Source organism: Lepisma saccharinum, chromosome 4, assembly GCF_977018435.1.
Source record: "Lepisma saccharinum chromosome 4, izLepSacc3.1, whole genome shotgun sequence".
Lineage (NCBI taxonomy): Eukaryota > Metazoa > Arthropoda > Insecta > Zygentoma > Lepismatidae > Lepisma > Lepisma saccharinum.
Window position 1 is genome coordinate 111,702,402 of NC_139232.1, and position 23,138 is coordinate 111,725,539.

Below are 23,138 nucleotides of genomic sequence, written 5' to 3' on the forward strand. Positions count from 1 at the left end.
TTCCATATATTTTAGAAAAATATATACATGTTGAATTTTATATTATTTTTAGGACCCCCCTCAAGTTTTGATGGTGCATTCCATGCTGTTCTCCTTCTCCCTGTGGGCACTCCTGTATCCTGTTATGACCCAGGCTGTGATGCAATGTGTTCTAATTCTAGTTATATCATCTACATATTCTATTAAAGTAAAATATTAGGCTTATTGTACATGTAATTAATAAAAATTAGGCACAAAATGTAAGAAAATAATTTAATCAACAAAGGTTTTGGATGTACAGTCTTCAAGTGCACCAAAAAAATAACAGTTGAATTGGTTATGATTTTGTACATAATTATATTAATTACAATGAATAGTACACAACACACTTCTTTGCATCAAGTCTTTCAAGCATTGCAAATAAATTTTGAGAGAACTATAATATCATGACAGGAAAGAGTTTCAGTTATAAATTACAATCTCAAAGTGCCTTGTAACTTTACAAAACTTCTGAAAATATGGGGTACTTCTCTCTCAATGAACTAAATTCAGTGTACATGAACATAATTGTAAACAAACTTGTTGTGACAGTCATAAAGATGTCTAAATCAAAAGTTAATGCATTGGAATTAAATTATTATTGAGTGTCCAGATGTGTGATAGTTTCATTCATATCATTTTAATAGCGACCCAGAATCTTGCAGACAAATGAGATCTTATTGAACAAGAATTAGCCAAGACTGATTTTGAGAGCAATGCAAAAATGGTGATGATACAAAATACAAAATTTATAAAATTCTTATTTGCATTATTTAAAAATTTAGTATGTCAGTAATTTGGTTTGGCTCATAGGTGTGCTACTGTCCACCTTTGTTTTCTGTCTATAGAATTTAATTTTGTTTAAGGTTTGCCATGAACTTAATTAATGCATGTACTGGTTTAAATTTTAGCATCCTAGTATATCCAAACAAATTTTTGAAAAAAAACAAAACATTGAGAGTTCATGTACCCCACTTGTCTGTACCTACTAACATGACAGAATGAAGTTCTGGTTTGTGCTCAAGACAATAACATATCTGTGGAAAAAAAAAAGAAAGAGGAAAGAAACCTACCCATTTACATCAATAATAGAGTTCAGACAATAACCTGTCATTGATTTAAACAAACATCCTCTTGCAAACCACACAATACATCAAATGATTGATGTATGTATTACAAAGTTTATTTTATTTCTAGCTAAACCAATTTTGCACAATTATAATACAAAAAATAACATATTATTTACTTCCAAATTTGTAAAATCACAAGTCATAACTATGTACAATTGGCACTTAAAAAAAATCACAAACCATACATCAAAAATACTTCATATTATTGATCAAGCTTTCATCTTGCCCATAGCCAAAATGTTACTGATTGAGACTGTTTTCCAATAATTCAATATCTAGTCAGACCTCTTAAATCCCCATATATATATATATACACTAAGTGGAACATTTCACATAAATGCTGTTCTTTGCTGGAAAATTATGATATACAAATTAAAATTAGAAATTCACAATTGAATCTAGGCTGAAACCGCATATTGTGTTACAATATGTTACGGTATCCATAAAGTATATTAACGCATCTAATATATCTCATTTAATCATAATTTGCATATAACATTTGAGATTATGTAGTATGCTTTTCTGCTGATAAATGAATTGGCTTTATTAACATTAAAAAAATTTGCATCAGAGAAAAATAACCTAGAACTGACAATTAATATTTGATTTGGAACAGATTTTCATTAAAAAAAAATGAGTGAGTGAAAAAGACAAAATATAAGCACTTTGAAACAATTCTTTGTTTAAAGCTAATACCACATAACAGTGACTCAAATATTATTGTTTTCTTTAACTACACACATTTAAAATGGAAATTAAACATACAAGTAAAATCAACTAAAATTTAACTGTTAAAGTACATATGTATATACTATTTGGTCCCATTACCCTGAAATTCATTTAAAAAAAAAGTTCTTGACTAGTACTTTGGTGCAAAGACATTGTGGAATCCAAATTTAGAATCATAATCTTTCATACAATATAAATTAAAATCTTTGGTTCTATACACATGAACAGCAGTGAAAAAAATCACAAACCATCTCAAACATGAACATCTTACATAACTTGAAACTCTCAAACCAAAAATGCAACATACCTGCATTAATATGATAATTAACAAGATGAACATGGAATGATGATTAATATTAAAATCTACAATTTGTTATTTTTAACAAAGGAATAACAAAAATGCATGATTCAAAGAAAACGTTAGGCTTAATATTCTGTTTACAAGGTGCTATGCATAAAATTCAAGAGCTTCACTATTTTAATAACCATCTTACCTCACATCAAATTAGGAGGAAACAATATGCTGCAGACCAAGTTAGAACAAGAAAATATAAAGATGATAGAGATGCTTTAAAGCAAGCTATTTTCAAAATGAAGTAGATGTAGTGACAATATTATACAAGTGCATGAATGCAAAGTACTGAATGTTTTTGTGGTGGATACAGATAAATACTACAGTGAAGATAAGTTGTTAATAGAAATTCACTAAAATTCAACTACAATGAAAGCAAATGTGAACATTCTTGGGAAATAGCTAGGAATGAGCTTTTTCAAAGACAAATGTAGTGACTGTATCAACAATTGTCTTTTTATCACCAGTTTGTGATTTGAGTATACATTTTCTTTTCAATTAAAAAATAGGTACATCCTCAACATTTACAGAAAATGTTTATCAGTTTCAAAGTCTCCATGTTTCAGTTGACTGCTTTGCTGGAGACTCAAGTTTGATTCTTAGGGTGAGTGATCTTAAACACACGGCTATGAAATTAGGTAGGTGGCAGAAGTTCGCGCTGTTGCACAACCCCGTGTGCTCGGAGGTTTTTAAGAGAGGCAGTATTTGCTCGAAAGGTCAGGGGCAACAACTGTATGCTTCAGAGAGAGGTTGGTCGAACTTGGCAAAGCCCGGTTGACATTGCCACACAGTGTGCGGGAACCATTGACTTTTGACCTGCTATCGCTTTGCTCTTTGCACATGTGGCATCAGTGTGATTCTGTCCAGCCACCTATTTTCATGGCCGTGCGTGCATTTAGTGGGGCTCACATAGTCTCTGTACCTGGGGGAATAAAGATGGCTAGAGCATGGAGCTGATCGCACCACTTCCAGCATGCTGGCAGCCCCGTGTGCTTTCAACATTGTGCAATGCACAGAGATAGCCAACTAGCTAGCTTATCAGTTTCAATACTTGATACATGCCTTAATGATTTGATGTTAGGAACATTATCATCATACTGACACATTTGCTTTTCAACAATTTTCAATTAATCTATTTTTTTAAAAAATATAGATTGTATTTGGTTTTTGTGTTGCAAATGTACTTTTTTGTTACATAGTATAAACTGTTCTATGTTTATTAGAAGTATTAAGTACATTTGGAATTTGTCAGAAAATAATGAAAAAATTTAAACATGTTACAATCAGCTGCTAAGAAGTTATTAACTTAAGCATTAAATCAGTTAATGATATTATAAACATTATCTGTAGATTGATGTAGATTATTAAACATTTATATGCATTGGAGGAACGTTTTCTTTCCTTGTGAGACAGATGGTTCATTAAAAGCTTTTTATGCACTAGAAATATAGTGACAAACACTCCTTTCAAAAGACAGGGTACAAGGAGGTACAAAACACCCACACACCCTTCATATTTCACAATATACGTGGATATGGAATTCATTTTTCTTTTCACACTCACTATGTTGACAGAAATGTTCAATACCAAATCCCCTAGAAAGAGGATAGTGTTTGTCACTGGAAATATATATGAAAGAAATAGAAACAGTAGCCTATGACTTGATTGTTACCACTAGATAAAAATGTAAACTTTTCTGTTGATTTTTTCTACACAGGTTGACACACTTCATAGTTCTGTTAAGGACCTGATGCTCATTTGGAGTTTGAATGAGAAGAAGTAGGGGCACTAAGGAAGGTAAGTACATTATTATTGTCAATGTCATTATCATTGTGTATTGGAAATATTTGAAGGTTCTGAAGACAAGTTGCAATAAGTGTTAAATGATAAATCTGAAGTAATGACCCCACAGCAATTTACAATGGGAAGGGGGCGGGGGCTTCCAATCTTGTAGCAGTATTAGCAGAGAATATTTTACTGAGGTGGACAACATATTGACAGGTGGGTAGGCTCTGCTTTGGTGATCTTGGCTGCTATGGCTGAAGAAGATATTTCCTGTTTCTATTGCTGTTCTTAGGTTCTAACAATAACTTTTAAGAACAACACTTGTTCTCCAATCCTATAGTCGGATATTGGATTTCGTTTATGAAACTGGTGCTCAACACCATGGTGATTTATCATATTTGAAGGGGAGGAGTTGTGGGGTTTACCAAACACAACTTACAAGGAACGTAAAAGTAAATGCCTGATTTATTTAACATGATAAAAGATGAATATTACCTAAAGATTTCAGTTATATCTGTCCATGGATAAATATGGCAAAGTGGAGAGTATAAGACTGTTCATAAAATAATAACTAAATGAAAATGATATGTACACAGAGCAGAAAGATTGTGTTTTTACACAAAATCCTTTCAAATCACACAGTTTCTACTCAATTCTCTTTTGTAAATGTAGAATGAAATTCAAAATTTAACTATTATCACAGATGGAATGATTTGAAACTATTAGTCTTTTCATATATATAAGACAAAAGTATCGACAACTTATTTTAATTAGGAACAATAATAGGTACATGGAAATTTGGGTATTGCTCTGGAGAGCAGTTTCTTTGTGATTTCAGTGTCAAAGCGTAAAGACTTACCAGCCATGCAAATAAAGAAACACTAGTTTTTTTTATTCTATACTATTCTCATTAGAATTTCACAATAGATTCGAGTACATGCAATAAGAATATATGTGTGTGGAACTATGGTTGGAATGTAAGAAAGTAATTATTATACATGAACATCACGTTGGGTGGGGTTTTTACAGTGTACAAGTTAGAAAACAACCAGTATAGTTTATAAATTAAAGTGAAAATTAGTGATTTTTAAGAAAGATTCAAATGGGTTCAATAATCAGAAATCAAAGTGATAAAATGCATGGATTTAGTTATAGGACTGGTACTTGGAATAATATCTCAAATTTGATCAACATAGTAAAAATACGTGAAGACACAACATCAATGAGAAATTAGGCCAAATGCTTCTTCTTATGCCTTCACTGCCATCTTCCAGCGGTATTGCAATGCAAACTGTAAACCAGCAGGACACACACATTTGCGCTAATGCAGAAGGCCAGCTCCTCTTATGCCCTGTTGAAACTCCACATGTGCACATTTTACCAACATAAAATTCATCTTTCTCCGACTTCTTTTTCACAATTTATCACGTGTGTTACTGATTTTATATGGCTCGCTTCTATTCGACATACTGATATATCTTTTATTTATACATTCACAACATTTTGCTTGAAGATCATATTGTTTTGTACCCATCGTGTATCGCAAATGGTTTGATTTTGGAATTTTTCATGATTGAGCTTTTCACGAATATGAAATCATTTGCTAACCACTGATGGTGCGTAACTTCTGCCATAACTTTGTAGCCTTTGCCCTCCATGAATTTCCGGAGTCCTTTTTTACCTTCAGGACCATGGATGTACTCCACAGAAAGTGTCTACACAGTGAAGGACAATAAAACAATTAGATAAACATTTTTCTGGAAATATATAGTTATGTACAGATTTGCATAATTTTATATAAGCAAGAAAACTGTACTTGTGTTTTCTGATCAGTTTAGAATCAATGTTTTCAAAACACAGAACATGAACAATGTCCTTGTTGGAAAGAAATAAGAAAATAATTAATTCTCTGAATGTTAATGACAATGGTTCTACATTAGCATGCAATGTTAATTGGACATTATCCATTGTCCAGTGCTTTAAACTATACTTATTCTAATACTATGTTTTGAGAGAGAACCTCTTCTCTCGTCTTCAGGTGAATTTTTTTTGCCTGTGGTGGAAATCAAACCTACAAGAGTCATAATTTTTACTACAAATACAGGGTGTCCGGCTTAGACCTTTAACATTACAAAATAGTATAACTTAAGTTACATTCAATTTCAAATGAAACTTATTGTTTGTATAGCACTGGCAACTGTGGCCATTTGCGAGAATCACCAGTACTTCGAGTTAACGTGACACGCATGCGTGTGTAACGCATAAATTCCAAGATGGCGGAGTGGACGGTTCAGCAGAAAGTGTTCTGCGTTCTTTCACTGGCAGAAAACAAATTTGTGAAGCTTGTTCAACGTGCTTTTCGGCGTGAATTCAATCTTCAACGTCCCGACAAAGTTCCTTCCTATGTGAGTATTGTTAAGTGAGATAAACAACTAAGAGAAACTGGAAGTGTTGTGTCGGTGCACAGGAAGTATGCGAAGCGGAAGCATATGGCGGAAGGTATCAGAGGAAAACATTGGATTTGCACTGCATTCACAAGAAGTCCAAGAAAATCAATAAGACGTGCAAGTTTAGAGCTCAAAATTCCTCGGTCTACTATCCGTGATGTTGTGCACAAAAGGTTACGTCTACGGGCGTACAAGATCCAGTTAGATCAATGAATTTATCCTGATGATAAACCTAAAAGACAGATGTTTTTGGGTAAAATGTTAATTGACAACAACAATGCTTTTCTGGACAAGGTGTGCTTTTCTGATGAAGCTGCATTCCACACGTGTTTCAAAGTTAACAAGCAGAATTGCCGTATTTGGAGAAGTGACAATCCTCATGAGTCGGAGTTCTGGCACATTTTGCTATCATTTCTCGATGAGCATTTTCCTAGAAGATTGATAGGAAGAGGATCTAAACCACTTGCTTGGACTCTGCGTTTGCCCAATATTTTCCCCCTAGACTTTTTCTTTAGGGGGTTCATCAAGGACCAAGTCTACAGTATGCCCGTCGAGAACATGTGCTGGTGCTGGGACAAAAAAATGCATGAGCTTTTCTACCAAAATGTAAATTTTGGTAATAAAATTGGGTTTCTCTGCAAAATTATGATATTTTGTAATGTTAAAGGTCTAAGCCGGACACCCTGTACATTGCTGTCACCAACTACTCCATGGCGCCCCTCCCCCCGAATTCAGTATTAATTTTTCCTCAATGCTACTCTTTGAAATTTTTGAGGAGAGGAGATTATATGTGCTTGAATTCTAAACTGGTGTTTGGTATAGATTGGTGTATGTATTATTATTATATGTATTATGAATGTGTGAGAAGTTGTACATTTTAAGTGTCTATCTAACTTGTCACCACCAGGTGGCAGGATTATGCAGACTCTCTTCTTTGGAGACTGTTTAAGGCATAGTAGGTATCTGGGAATACCCAACACGAACAGGAGAGCAACAAGTAACATTGCTACACGGTGGTCGAGACCATTCCAATGTAGTCCAGTGATAGTGTAAATAGTCATCCAGTGTTTAAATACAAAACGCAACAACTGGGATGACTTATAGGGTTTTGGACCATTGCTATGAAGGCTGCATCTTTGATTTTCCTTACTTTTTAATTTGGTTCTTCATGTTATGTTATAATTATAAACTATATTGTCACAAACTTCACCTTGTCAGCTTTACATTGTCTGTCTTCAAAACAGACAATGCAATTCCTGCTGGAAATTTCTACTATTCACAGTTGGCAAATTCTACTGTTATCAATTATATCATACTGTGTTCTTGGAAATCTACTGAAACCCAATGTTTTTCTACTGAACACAGTAGAGCTTTCAAAACACCTATTGATATGTTTGCAGACACAATTTTCAGCAGAGATTGCAATATATTGGATGAATGAAGAAAAATAAGATATATATTCTGTAGTGGCTTAAGTTTCAGTGCATGTCCTAGCCATGATGCTTACATACTCCTTAAATTTGTGTTGCAAGCAGTAATGAATGCAGGATTTCATTTTGGGGAGTCTGAACTTGATGCTTCATATAAAAAAAGGTAAAGTGTTCCCCTGTGCATAGCACCACGCCATGAAGGCGTATAGGGGGTGTGGGGGTAACGCCCCACACTTTCTTGATCCGGTCGTGAGTGGGGGTGATGTGATCAGCATCACGCCCCTGACCGCCTTTACCCCCCAGGGTTTCCCCCAGGTACCCATGTTATTCGACGCTGGGTGGGCGCCGGGGCCGCTTTCACCGTTAGAAAAGTTCCCGGATTTGAACCGGCCGGGGTTCGAACCCGGGACCTTGAGCATGGTAGTCAGACGCGTTACCGACTGAGCCACCGCGGCCACTATTTGAAATATACTATTTACTATAGTATCATATACTATTTGAAATGAACATCTTCTTTGTTTGCAAAGTGAACAAAATTTAATTCTTATTTTATTTCATGCATTAATAGACTGTCTATTGGCGACCATTTACTTCTAAAATGATTTGAGGAGGGCCTAACTTTATCAGATAAAGTATCAAATACAGGCATATTGGGCCATCAGTTTTATTTTTACCAATTCAATATAACCACAAGTAGCCTGTGATTTTGCGCAAAATTCTGCTTAATTCATATGCTCTGCTATTGTAAAGTCCGGTCTAGAAAAGCCTGAAACCAACAGCGTTGGCACCCATTGTGCTGACTACGCCTCACCAACAGAAAAAGCCACTTTGCAGACCCTGGTCCTTACAGGGCTGTTGCACCATGGAGTGTAAAGTAAATTTTCAAATGCTGAATCTGTATGCAGCTTCTCTTTTGGAGACAAAACCATTGGAATCACCTGGTTACATAATTAACCATTAATGTTCTTGGAAGAACATTTACAACTTTATATTGGATCAGTATGTAGAATATTGGTTAATGATATTGTACATTTTATATCAGTATCAGTAAATTTTCATATCAGTCCATCTCTAGAATATATTATCTTATAACAAATATGTAGAGAGAGAACCACCTGGAAAGATGGCCTCTCATTTGGTATTCACCAGTTATAAGAAGAAATTCTTTCTCGCCATCTGGTGATAAATTAAAACTGCTGAAAGGAGACTGCCTCCAAATTTGAATGACAACCGTGAAGTCATTCTCGAGTCAGGGCAGGAAGGTGAAGCTACTTGCAGTCCAAACTGGCAACCACCTGGAAATATGGCCTTTCGTTCGAGGTTGTGTCGTGATGAGTGATCAAATGATCTAACCTGGGAGATCGTTGTTTCTCATCTCCAAATTTTGAGGTTGACAAACGAGCACCATGGTCAATTTAAATTGTGCAGCAATTTTTATTAACAAATTTATTGAAATGGAAATTATGATTAATTGGAAGTTTTTGGTGTGCGAAATGGAACATGCCAATGAAAATCAGCACTTACGAAATTAATTCAATGATATTGGCCAAAAGAAACTAAAATATTCCATTAGATCCAGTCAACTAATTTAAACCAAATTTGTATTTGTCAACCAGCCTAAATATTCGATCTAATTCTCTCTATGATTATGCCATAATTTATTTGTTAATATTAAATTTCCTGGGCACATATTTATTAACGCATAAAGTTTAAAAAAATAGAAAGCTATTCATGGGTAAAATTGTTTAGATCAGGGCATCGACTTTTAAAAAAACACTGCTCTAGTAGAATATTGCATGTTTCACAATATGTGTACTGTATCAGCCTGTATAAGAGTGTTAAAGAAACTGTGTACCCACCTTAATGTCCACTTTGTCAAATGGAATTGTTTTCAGAACCTCCAACTCATTTCCTTCCACGTCCAAACTGAAATAATCAATGGTTGTCTGGTTCAGTGCGACTAGAAGAGTATACAAGGGTATGCACTGCACCTCTACAATTCTTTTTGTAGTTTCAGTTGCCTCTGTAACAAAAGATGCTATTTTTCCTATGTTGAATCCCTGTTTGAACATTACCTGAAAGTATAACAAGAGTTTTATATTTTAGAAGTTCAAGATTGTAATCTGAATTTTTAGTATTTATTTAGTTCAAAACAGTGGTTCTCAATTTTTTTTGGATTGTGGCACACTGTTGCACCATGTAGAATATTCTGGTACATCCGTACTGTAGATTGCTTTAAAAAAGAGAAAGAAATGTAGACCTCTGTAGTGCAGTGGTAAGCACAGTACACTGGGTTTAAATACAAGGCTGGGTGTCCTTTGTGAGTGATCAATTTCAACATATCATCACTTATTCTCATTGTTGTGATTAGCGAAAAGTTGCAGTAAAGCAACACTAAAAGAAAATCAAATCAAATTATTTAAAAATTTAAACTTTTCAAACCTGGCCGTTGTCATGGAGTAAATAGCACAATGCATAACGTAGTCCACAGGTAATTATACTACAGGGTGATCCAAAGTATGCAAACACCCGAATAAAAGTTGAGTGGCATACTGTTCTGCAAAACTAACACTGTAGGTTTGTAATAGGGGTGGGAGAAATGTTATAGAGCATATGACAGTAATGACCGCCATCTTGAATTCAACTTCAGAATTTTAAATGGGAAGGGGGTAATATGATATATCAAATCAGGCTAGAATTTCACTAGAAATGCAATGGTGAAGGTTTTTTCGAGGTGTCAGAAAAAAGCATTAAAATGTCTCCCAACTATTTCTCTAGCAACACAGTAGATTGCAAGACTGCATGCTCAAGCATTTCAAACACTCGGGAGAAGTGTCAATACGTCGCAAATCCAGCAGAAACCACTCGAATGCACTTGAAGAATCTTGGTCATTCCAAAATTCTAGTGGAGCATATATAAACCAATGAACACTCTTTCCCGATTCGATTTACATGCTAAACCTGAAAGAGTGAGTAATTAGTTGACTATACTGTTTGCAGTTCGTTAATCACATTGCAACATTTTTAGTTGTCACGTTTTTTCATTAATTTGGATAAGTTTGTCGTTAAATGCCAATGATTAAGCAGCCTAAGTGAAGAACAGCATTGTGGAAATACAAGTGAATCGCCAAGATTAAGTGTCAGTGCCATAGTACCTTCCCAGATCTGTTCATCTTCAGGTGCTATCAGCAGATATCAAGAATCTTATGAAGTTATAGATTCATGTACACGGAATCTGAAAATTGTGAACTTTCTGTGTGTGTTGTATGCAGTGAAAAATTGACCAATGAAAGATTAGTTCCGAGCAAGCTACAGACACACGTGAATACGAAACATTGTAATTTAATAGATGAAGGTCAAGCCTTTTTCAGTTGTTTGCTCTCCTGTCAAGTCAAGATATAGGATACAATAACAATTGCAGGAAAAGCACAAGTAGCAAGGTATGAAGTAGGAGAAAGAATTGCCAGGAAAATGCAGCCACATACAGCAGAACTGATTTTACCTGTTTGTAAAGAAATAATAAAATATGTGTAGGAGAGGCTGCCGAGAGGGAAATATCAAAAGTACCTTTGTCCAAGGATACAATTTCCCACTGCAAAGAAGACATGTCCTACATAGTTTTTGACAGATTCTCTTACAGAACAGTGCCTGTCGTGGAGACAATTGCCTCTGACGTAGACAGGATGTGACATCTACAATTCTATGACAGCTATGTTGGAAGACATTGAACTATGGTGTAAGGTCGCATTTCAGTGTGCACAGATTGATGGCTTACCAGGAATGGCTAGTCAAATGAAATGTTTTACTTCAAGATAACAGCAACGTTTTCCTAACACACGGTCTACCCATTATTTTTTACATCAGGAAATTTTGGTAGCAAATGCCATTCCTCCAGCCTTAAGGAGTGTAATGGACTCAGTTCTCCATTTTTAATAATTATTACATTAAAAGTAGAGCAGTAAAAACTAGAATTCTGAAAGTCGTGTGCCAGGAACACAATACTGAGAAAACTCTGCTCCACAAACATTCACAGGTTTTTCAAAGGAAAGATACTCTCCACATTTTACGAACCACAGAGAAAACTTTGCTGCCAGCATTAATGACAATACATGGTGTTCAGAAGTTTCATATGTAGCTGATATTTTTGAACATTTACAGGGGAAGGACATGGAGGTCTGCAGGATTTTTTTCCAGGGAGGGGCAAGGAAGGTATTTTTTTTCAGGGGGGCAAACAAGGCACATTTTTTCCAATAATAGTGCTGCTCCCTCAAAAAAACATTGCTTAAATTTGGATTTATCATATTCATGCAATAATTAACACATGTTATTGTGGCTGAAATGAAATTATATGTGAAAAATATATAATTTTTGGTTGACTTTCATTTTCCAGGGGGCGGCACGGCCCCCATTGCCCCCCCCCCTTCCGGACGCCCATGGGGAAGGAATAAAATACCTTGCATCAAGTGAGGATCGGTCCTCCCCCGATGGCATAGTGATAACATTGTCAGCTTGTAATCAAGTGGTCCAGGGTTTATGTTTACTACTATATTTTAGCTTATTAAATAAGTAATTCTTCAAAATAAGTAATTCTCCAAAATAAATGTGTAAACAGTCACATGGGAATCATTTAAAAATGATCTCATTTTAAATTTTACACATTTTTAGTACTTTTTTGCATAATTTTTATTTCCCATTTCTCACTATTTTGAAGAATGATATACTGTATTTCACCACATAATCGTCGCCACTGCATAATCGTTGCACCCTATTTTTCAGACAAGAATTTGGTTTGTAACCTTTTATCACACAATCATTGCACATGCGTGTCAGATAGCCAAACCAATAATAGCAGCTAACAGTGAGAATCTTTCCACAAAGAAGACTAAATTTCTAAGTCCTTACTTTGCAACACTGTAGTAAATTTCCTTAAGTTTAATATTTCGACTATAATGCACAAATCGGTAACAACTGTAAAAATATTAGCTAAGCAGTCAGGAAATAATGATGTATATTGTTTTGGACTACAATTTTAACGTATATTCACGAGTATTCCATGCATCTTTATCTTGCACCAAAGGTGATTTAGTAATAAATGATTATTAAGTACCAGTAATACAGTAAAATTTGTTCTTTGAAAAAAGCTTCGCATAATAGTTGCACCCTACTTTCTTTGCAGAAAATTTTTGCACAAAATCTGTGATGATTATGTGATGAAATATGGTACTTCAATAGGCTAAAATTTGCTGGCCAATGTGATATAGTGTTGATTTACAGTAGGTATATTTAAACTGTTATTTCTTACTTAAATTAACCATTTTTTAACTGACGTGCATACTGAAGATGCATGGTAGTGGACTGAAACATTGAAAATGTAAAAAAAAAAAAGGTTCATAACAGACCATGAACTATTATAATTAAGGTGAGAATGACTACTGTAAAATAACCTATTCGTTCACTTTTTATAGAACTACATAATAATTCCATGTCACTATTGAGGAAGAAAAATATTTGTCACCATTCACACATAATTCTAATTATTTTGGCAATAAACCCGATGTAACGAGATATATGACCAATTACGCCCATAATTGTGGTTCTTGATTTCATGCTACTGTAGTTACTAGAATATACTGGTATTTGTTGTGTTGAAATTACCTTCTCAGGATAAGGATGTACTGAGAGACAGACATCTGCTATCCATGCTCGTCGATGTTTTGTCCTTATGAGATCCACGTTGCTAGGATCAGCTTCTACCAATAAACCTTGCCAGCCAAGTTCCCTCTCCATGTAAAGGGTGTTTGATCTCGTCTCGCCATCCAGCGCTCCACACTCAACAAAAAAGCCACCTCGCTGAAAGATAGAGAGCAGATTTATTCTATGGATTCTTTACAATTTATCTTATAACTTGTTGAACATGATCTTCCTACAGGATAGTAATCTTCATATTAAATTCATTATTTAGCAATTCTTTCTTGAACCTTAATTATTTCATATTTTATGACCAACTTCTTTCCTGGTTAATACTTATTTTCATGCCACTTAATTTTCTCATTAATACTACCAGTCAATAAATCCAAATCTATTAACAGTAGAAATTTAATATTGCGAATAAAACTAAATACATGGCTACAGGATGGAACTGAGTGTTAGGTAATAAACATAACCTAATTATAGATGACAATTAACTTGAATCAGATTCTAAATTGAAATACTTTGGAGTATAGTGGAACCACGAGCAAAACAACCTGCGCAGACCCGCGAGTCATGTGCACCGTACCCCCGCGAGTAGGGGAGGGGGAGAGTTCACCATGCTTCCTTATGGCCCGAGGTGGAGGGAAGAAGGGAAAGTTGCGCGGGGACTTCTCGTCCCAAGGTTTTTTTCCTTGTGGTCGATCTATAGTACAGTAAACTCTCGTTAACACGAATCCCAAGAGACCGAAAAATCAAGAGTTCGTGTTAAAAAAAATTCGTGCTAACCGGGGATTCAAATTTTATTGTTGCAATATATATAGTTCTTTCTACACATTAACCATTTACAATACGTATTATGTATTTAAGTATTGTAGAAAATGTAGATTTGGCAATTCCATACTGTTCAGCAATTGTCGTTTTGTTCAATGCACCACGGTCTACTTCCTCGAGGATTCTCAGTTTTGTCTATACCTGTCTGCTTCCTCTTGGCCATGACTCCCATATTACTGCTTGCAACTTGATGTTACTCGTACTGGCTACGTTTTAAAGAATAGAAAAACACATCTGAACACGCAACTAAATTTGTTGGTTAAATACATATAAGCTCATTGTTGACCTGATGATCGCGATTGTGAGCAATTGCACCCAAGTTTTAATCTTGATGTTACTCGTACTGGCTATGTTTTAAAGAATAGAAAAACACATTTGAACACATTGTTGATCTGAATCTGTTGGTTACAATACTGCATAAGTTGATTGTTGACAAGATGGTAAAGATTGTTGAGTGATTTTTTACATACCTAGCAGAGGAACGACAGAAAAAAAATATGAAAAACTTTGAAAGTTCGTGTTAAATGAGATCTAATGATGCAACGGACTAAAAAACAGTTTGTGATTCGTGGTAACCAAAATTTGCGTTAACCGATAAAACTTTCTATAAAATATAATACATCCCTGCCGGGACCAACATTTTGTTCATGTTAACCGAGTGTTCGTATTAAGCGACTTTGTGTTAACGAGGGTTTACTGTATTAACAAATGAAAATGATAAAGGTTCTGGCATCTAGACTCACAGCTGGCATGATCCTCTATGGTACTCATGTTGTGCATATATGTTTGCGATCGTCTCTTCATTAATTTCATCTTACCACCAATCATCCCCATCTTTGCAGTTAACCAAAAGTGGAAGAAAAGAGAAATAAAATAAAGCAAAGCAATCAATCTTAAGCAAGAGGATATTAAGAGCAGACTTCATTCATGCAATGCATGCTACTTTTCAATTCAATTCTTCACTTTTTCCTCTCATCCAAAAGTTCTATAAATACGGATAAACTAGTACTAACTTTATCTGCGAAACTGCTTTTTTTTTCTTCTTTGTTCTATCAATTTCAGTGGCCACTGCCACCATCCTCGTACAACAAGAGCCAACGAGGATGGTGGCAGTGGTCACTGAAATTAATAGAACAAAGAAGAAAAGAGCATTTTTTGCAGATTAAGTGAGTACTAGTTTCTCCGTATTTATATACTACCGCATTTCTATTCTTCCAATTATGAAGAAAGATTCTAATGACTAAAATATACAAAACAGTAATTATGCCTATAATTTTGTGTGGATGTACGCAAAGAGAGGAACATAAGAGTTTTTCCAAATAAAATCCTAAGAAAGATATGTGGGCCTAAACTGGATGAAACAATTTGAATTTGAATTTTATTTTCTTCTGTAGATGAGGCGCTTGATTTAAAGGCCATGGAAAACGTCAAGATAGAAAATAGTATTTAGTTAAGTACATTATATCAAAAAGGAAGAAACATTGTATAGTACATTACATCACTACACCAAAGTAAAAATAGTAAAATACACTTAATTACACTACAATAAAAAATACATAATTGATAATAATGATAGAATTTCCATATAAAAGGTTAGGAAAATTGATACACTTAAGAAGAATCGTATTGAAAATGTGATTTGAGCTGATGATTTTGAGTCAAATCCACATTCAAACAGGAAAGGTTACATAAATCTGTATTGAACCCCTGATATTCGAATAATAACATAAGGAAGACTTTGGTGGGCAGACCATAAAACACATGGAAGAGAATAGAAAAGTTTTATTGTTTTTTTGTTTTTTTCGTTTTTTTTTGGATACCTGATCGTAAGACACCGGTGGGAAGATCAAAAAGAAAATGGAATGACAATATTAAGATGGACCTGAAGGAAATTGATAAGGCTAGTCAAGCAGAATGGATTGATGATGCCCAGGATAGGGACAGGTGGAAACATATGTTGCTGCAGAAATACATATTTGGATGGAGAGAACCGGGATTTTTCCACCTGTTAAAGTGGCTCCGGCACCCACCCAGTGTCGTATAAAGTGGGTACCTGGAGGAAACTCTGGGGGCTAAAGGCAACCAGAGGCGTGGTGCTGATCACATCACCCTCACCTTTGGCTGTGATCAACAAAGTATGGGGCCCTAACTCCACACCCCCTATATGGCTTAATGGCGTGATACAAAATTACAGGAGAGAACTTTACTTTACTTTTTTAGATACCAGAGAGTTAATTAGTTTAAATTTACATTATATAATTTTTGCTTTTTTATTTCATTAGCATACTAATTAAGCAATTATTTGTTAAGTAATAATAGGTAATACATGTTTATGAGTATGTATTTATGAGTGTGTGTATATATGTGGAGAACATAAATAAAAATAGCAATCATTTGTGGAAAATGAGTTTCAGGTATATGAAATTATATAGTTCTTCTTCTTCTATTTCAATTAGTTTACATTGTTTTTCTACCTCGCAGGTTAATTGAGGTAATGAGGATGAACAATGAGCTGGTGTGATAGATGATGGGACACTATGATATGCACGTCTTATCCAGGGTTCAATTCTGGGACCACCCAACGCAGTATTCTGACCACTTTGCTTCAGAAGCCAAGAGATATACACAGTTCTTTCCTGATAATATTTTACAGGTGTGTACCCTTATGATTAAATTCACTGTACAAAACTTCATATAGGAACATGGGTTTTAGACTAAAAACTACTTGCGACACACAATTTAGCATGACCCTTGAATGTAAACATATGATAACACTGTAAATATGACTTTATTTAGATGCTTGATTTATGGTTCTATCATCCCATATTTAAAATGAAGATTTATTGAATGTATAGGCCTGTATGAAAATTTTTAGTTGAATACATAGATTAATAGCCAAAATAAGTAATCTGTCAAAAGTCTGATGCTCAGGTGAATAGCCTACATTCTGTATATTTTACCATGGGCATAACTATAGCAGAATTGAAGAATCTGGACCCCCTTGACTCACTAACCAACCTGCTAGGGCATCTATTTTGAATTTTAAAGTTTTGAATTTCTTTCTTGACATGCATGTAATAATTTGTAACTGAACGGATCAACTTGGACGCTCTTCTGCTACCAAAAATGGACTTGTAGTTACGCTGCTGTAGAAAGCTGGAGGGGATTTAACAGATATCTGGCTTAACTTGTCTCTCTAGTTCATTGTTGTACATTGTTGAACACATGTTATATTGGTACATGTGTAAGTGGCTTATTACATACCAAATATGTCCAGTAATGAAAAGAATCAAGGCAATTGTCTTGAACATTTACAACCTGCTGTCACATGCAGGTACTTTTTAAAAACATTAATATAGAATAAATACAACTGCCCATTGACAGTCAAAAGCTATCGAAGCTAGGTATTGTCTACCCTTTTATTGCACCATTCCTACTCAAATTGAACATTGTCTATGAATCTACACCTTGACGTGCTATCAGTGGCATGCCCAGGGAAGGGGCAGCGGAGGGGTTGGTGGGTGTCATAGCCAGGAGTAGAAAAATGCAGGGTCTACAGTCACCATGGCACTTGAAAATCTTCACATGGCAACTAAGTTTTCAAATTCAGTTCTAAAAAAAAATTCAAGTTTACTTAATGAAATTTCCATTACTTTTTAAAAGTAACTAGTACTGCATTTTTTTGTTGTTTTTTTGTAACGTTTGTTTGTTTCCTGTCAGAATGAGTTAATATTTATTTTATTTGTTGGGATTATATATGAATCAAATTCTGCTTTAGTTCTGCAGCAATATGGCAGAGTCGCCTATATATTAGATTGTATTGCATGGTTATTTGATATTTGATTTATGCCGTTAGCAGTTAATCCTTCTTTAGGAAGGCCACTCCAGTCAATCTTACATTAATAAATAAATTAAATGTTATAGACCTCGTTTAAAAATGTGTAGCTTTATCTTGGTTGGATTCATCACTTTGTTAGCCCTCATTTGAAGAAAAAAAAGCTGGCTCCTGAGAAAAAGAGGCTGGCGCTTCTGTTATTTGTTAGTTTTGACTAACTCTGGTCATAACTCCCTTCCTTTTGTTTCAAATTCGTGGACTCGCACTTTATGCTATTACCAATTCTTAGGATATTCAGTGCAAAATTTAATATGTCAGCATACCATGTTATTCAACAGTTTCCTCACAGCTTCACTCTGCCCCATGGAAGTATCAGTGCCTTCCTCAGCTTTCACATTGTAAGGCACGGAGGGGTCTGTGGGCGGAGTCAGGTGCTTGGCTTTCACATACTGGACCAATCGTTGGTCGTCTTGGTATATAGGACCCCTCAGTATTTCACTCAAAGTGAATACAGGCTCTGCAAAGAGAAAAAAAATGTGCTAAGTTAAACATTTTTTGGATATCTACTTCCAGAATATTTATTATTTGATTTGGTGCTATCCACTAACTTGGTCATGCAAGTACAAGTTGCACCATGAGATGGGATAGATTTAACACTATTTTAGTGCATCAAAGAAAATTAGTAAATTAAATACAGAGTAGTAAAGATAATGATGACGGAACAAAGTTAACAAACACAATTATTAATGTCTTAATCTACGTAGAGACAGAGAAACATGATTGTACATTTAGATGTACATGAAAGCCAAGGCACTGCTTTCACTAAAAGAGTGGTATAAGAAATACAATTTTAGGGAACTACATACAAATTAAATAGATGATTGTGTTAAAAAATGTTCTATGCTACAGAAGACTGCATAAAAATACTAATTTTAAAATATATTTAAACATTCATTATTTACAGATCAGAAACCCTACTCTTGACAGAATTAGACAAGAAAAAGTTGAATTGAACTTAAAATTTTAAGCAATATATGTATGAACCAGTCAGAAAAGATGATCATTGGATATTTAGTGAAATATGGAACTAGAGAAGGTAATTTAAGGGCCAGTGATTGGTTAGGATATGATAGAGAAGTTGATGGGGGTATATTTAGACTAATAATTGGAAATATAATCCATTGACAATTTTGGACTTGTGCGGGGTGGTTGCACATATCCAGGATACGATTCCGTTTTTCAAGGGCTTGTAGCGTCGGGATGAGGCGTCAAATAGAAAAAAACGTTGCCAAGTAAAGTTGTTTCCCCTTCATGACTTTCTAGCCTCTATACCTAGTCTGGCCATAAATACTGTTACAAACTTTCAGCTTGGACTGTACATTTGGTGGTCAGGCTCATGAACCATGCTTGCGCTGAACTTCACTCCTGACCATTGTGTGTTCAGCTGTGAGAGAGCAAGCGTGTATCTTCATGTGCTTAGCATGGAGTGGGGCGAATATGAAAACAGAGTAGCCGTAATTGCTCTGCATATGGTTGGGAAGTCACACACTGAGATATTCCAGCCCCTAAAAATCCCGAAGATCAGCAAAAGGTTTGTGTATCAGACAATCCAGAGATTCACTGAGACTGGTAGCATGAAAGATCGTCCAAGAGTTGGTCGACTTCACACCGTATGAACAGCGGCGGCTGTTAAAGCAGTGGCATCCGCCAAAATCCCATCCGGAAGCAAATGATAATGGCACAGGAGCTGAATATTTCACAACAATCAATGTTCAAGGTAATTAAGGAAGACCTTGGAATTGGAGCTTACCCGTGGAGTACTGGAATTTCCTGACGACACAAGTGAAGAAGCAGAGGGAACTGAAATCGAGACGGCTCCTGCAGTGGTACGTTGCCAATGGGCATTGCAGGATTCTCTTCACTGATAAGAAATTGTTCACCACTGAATAAAGTTTTAATGGCCAAAATGAAAAGGTGTATGCTTGAAACTCTCGAGAACTTTGTGAGAGAGTTCCCAAAAATTAGAGATGTCACCAGCCCTCCTCAGTCTTAGTTTGGTGGGGGTTGAGCTATGCGAGTTCCACCAGGCGTCATTTTTTAGAAAAGGGCTTAAAAGCCGTGCGAAAGTGTATGTGGAAAGTGTCCTGGACCCTCTCGTGACACTATTGAACCAAACAATATTGTACAATGAATCCTGGATGTTCAAGAAATATTCTGCCCCAGCTCATAAGGCAAGGATGACGCGACGGTGACTGGAGACCAGTGTACTCGATTTCATCTCCACTTTTGATTGGCCATCTGATAGCCATGATCTCAGTACCTTGGACTACAAACTGTGCCCAGAGCTAGAGGGGACTGTCTGCAAGAAGAGACACCCTATGATTAAAAGCGCTCCTTGATAGCAGGAGGGGCGGACTTTCCCATCAAGACCATCCGTGCTGCAATAGATGCCTGGCCAGGGAGACTTCGAGCCTGTGTGAGGGCGAAAAGTGGACATTTTGAAAACTGATTGGTGCTATTTGTGTGTGATACATGTAAGTGTAACATACTAAAAGAACGTTTAAAAATCTGAAACCATATTCAATTTATTCACAAAATAGTGTGTAACAGTATTTATGGTCAGACTAGGTATAATGTGGAATTTTGAGAGGTAAACACTCTGTAAAACTACGTATGTATTTAGAGACTCGATACGAGTTCAGGCCTTCCCAGTGGCATAGTGGTAACATCGCCGCCTTGTAAACAAGGGGTCCCGGGTTCGGTACCCGATGCAGGCCCATAGTGGTTCGGGTCCCACTTTAAACTGTAGGTCCAGCCCCGATTAGCCTATCTTAAAGTGGACTTAAAAACAAAAAGAAACTCGAAACGAGTTAGAGACTTTCCTTTCGAGGACTAAACGAGAACGAGACGGGTGTTTATAAATAGAAGGATCAAGAACGAGACAGACCTTGTTGCACACGAGACAAGCCGAGACTACCAAGTGCAGTCTCGATACCGTCTCGGTTTTCAACTTACTTTCCGAGTGAACATATAACTAAATTGCTAATTGCCCTGTAAATCTTTTCTGCATTTTTACCTACACGGTACTGGCATGATCCGGACCCCCTCCCCCGCCTTTGGCATCGCAACGTGCCTGAAGCAAAAGGGCAAGGCGGGGGCGGGGATGTAACATTTCCGCACGAAGTCCGCTCTCACTAATATAACGGAGCATAACTTTCACGCAACGCTTTGTGCTTTGCGATCATATTTCCTTGACCCACTCGAGCGTAGAGAGCAAGGGGGCTTCCGTCACGTTTCCACCAACCCAATCACATTCCTCAAATCTATTCAAACAAGAGTGTCTTTTATTTTTGCGTGCGGTGCGACATTTTGTAATCTGACGATACAAAATTCGTGGAATTTCCGGTGTAGCGGATTTGCAATGGAAGCAATTTTATCTCCCTGCATGCAATTCCAGCATTGTTATTCAGTTGGGTTGAAGTCTTATGTTCTGTACCTTTCGTGCAATAAGTTTGTGCATTCTTGTTCGTGAGGGTGTTATTTTATCCGAAGATATCGATACAATCGTTTATTTGTATTGAATTTTCATTTATATGTCTCGTTTATCCTTCCACTGTCGTGTCGATTAGGATGGATGGTGAGGCCCTGCAGTTCCGCCGCCAATTTCGCACCAGTTGTGAATTTACTTCAATGTCGTCCGAATGGGCAATGCTACTGAGGGAAAAAGCTGGTGTTCAATAGAGTATGAATTTCTCCACACGTTGCAAGTGAAAGCGTTTTTAAAAGTTGATTATTAAGCTAAATACGATGTTTGAAATATATGATGAATAAGAATTTTCAGAAACCCATGTATTCCTTATGGGGAATCAACTTCAACTTAAAGTTACGGCTAATCAAATGGACGTTTCGACTTTTCCGTCTCTCAATTACTACTTCAGTCTGTCCTTTTTCCGTTGATATATTTTTCTATGCCATCGGAAGTTTGAGTACCAAGAGAACAAATAAAATAATACTTCCATAAGAGCAATGTATTTCTCCTTGCCTCCTACGGCCATCCTGGCAGTGTTGCCAAACCTGATGCACATAAAAGAGCTAAATTTCACCGTAAACGGAGTAAAAACTTTCAAGGAGCTAGATTTACGAAACTGGGTAAAGTGCCTCCTGGGGTAATTTTAGGTGTCAAATGAGTGGGGGTGTGGGTGAGGAGGCGCTGTTATTACCGTTAGCTTTAAAGTGTTGGCAATTTATTCTTAGTTTTCACCGTCTAGATCCGCCGGCATCACCCATCTCAATAATCCTCCGATGGTCGTATGAAATCGAAAATAAAGTATTCCCGGATAACAATATTACGTTCTCTTCACGTCAGCCAAGATGCTATGAAGAAAAAATAGCTGGGGATGTAAGATTAGGTGGGGCGAAGCAGCCAATATAACAATATCACGTCACATGCAAAATGTATACTTATGACAGAAGTTGTCTATGTAAGCCGGAGTCAGTGGTGGCATCATAGTGGGGCAGGGGGAGGGTGCCATAGTTCATAGCCAAACGAGTGCACGAAAGAGCCAGATCTGGCTCCAAAAGAGCGAAGCTGGCAACAGTGATCGGCAGCTGCCGAAGAGAAAGGACCTAGGGGAAATTGTCCTTCCCGAAGCAGCCAGCAGGGGAACAGAATTTTGTCAAAATAGCCGTTATAGTTCTACCCTGTGATTGGGGATCGGTTCATACGGCGGCACTATTTTAGCGTACACAGAGAGGGGGCTGGAGTTGTAAAGGTGGATATTACATACCTTTGTTCTTTGGGGTCAGGATATACAAAAGAATATTTTGTAGTTCAAATTTTTAACCTTCGCTTTAGAAGTTCTTCAAAGATAAAAATGTCTATCATTTTGC

The 23,138-nt window shown here is 36.3% G+C and overlaps 1 protein-coding gene across 1 annotated transcript in view; it reads right to left on the bottom strand.

Moving 5' to 3' along the window:
* Positions 1-238: 238 nt before the first annotated feature.
* The window catches only part of LOC145986769 (protein Star-like), a 56,382-nt gene continuing 33,482 nt past the window's right edge, over positions 239-23,138 (bottom strand). The window contains exons 2-5 of the mRNA XM_083121157.1: positions 18,572-18,765; positions 13,547-13,741; positions 9,751-9,966; positions 239-5,729 (exon numbers count right to left, since the gene is read on the bottom strand). Coding sequence (XP_082977283.1) covers positions 5,529-5,729; positions 9,751-9,966; positions 13,547-13,741; positions 18,572-18,765 — 806 coding nt within the window. The 3' untranslated portion in view covers positions 239-5,528. The remainder of the gene's footprint in view (positions 5,730-9,750; positions 9,967-13,546; positions 13,742-18,571; positions 18,766-23,138) is intronic.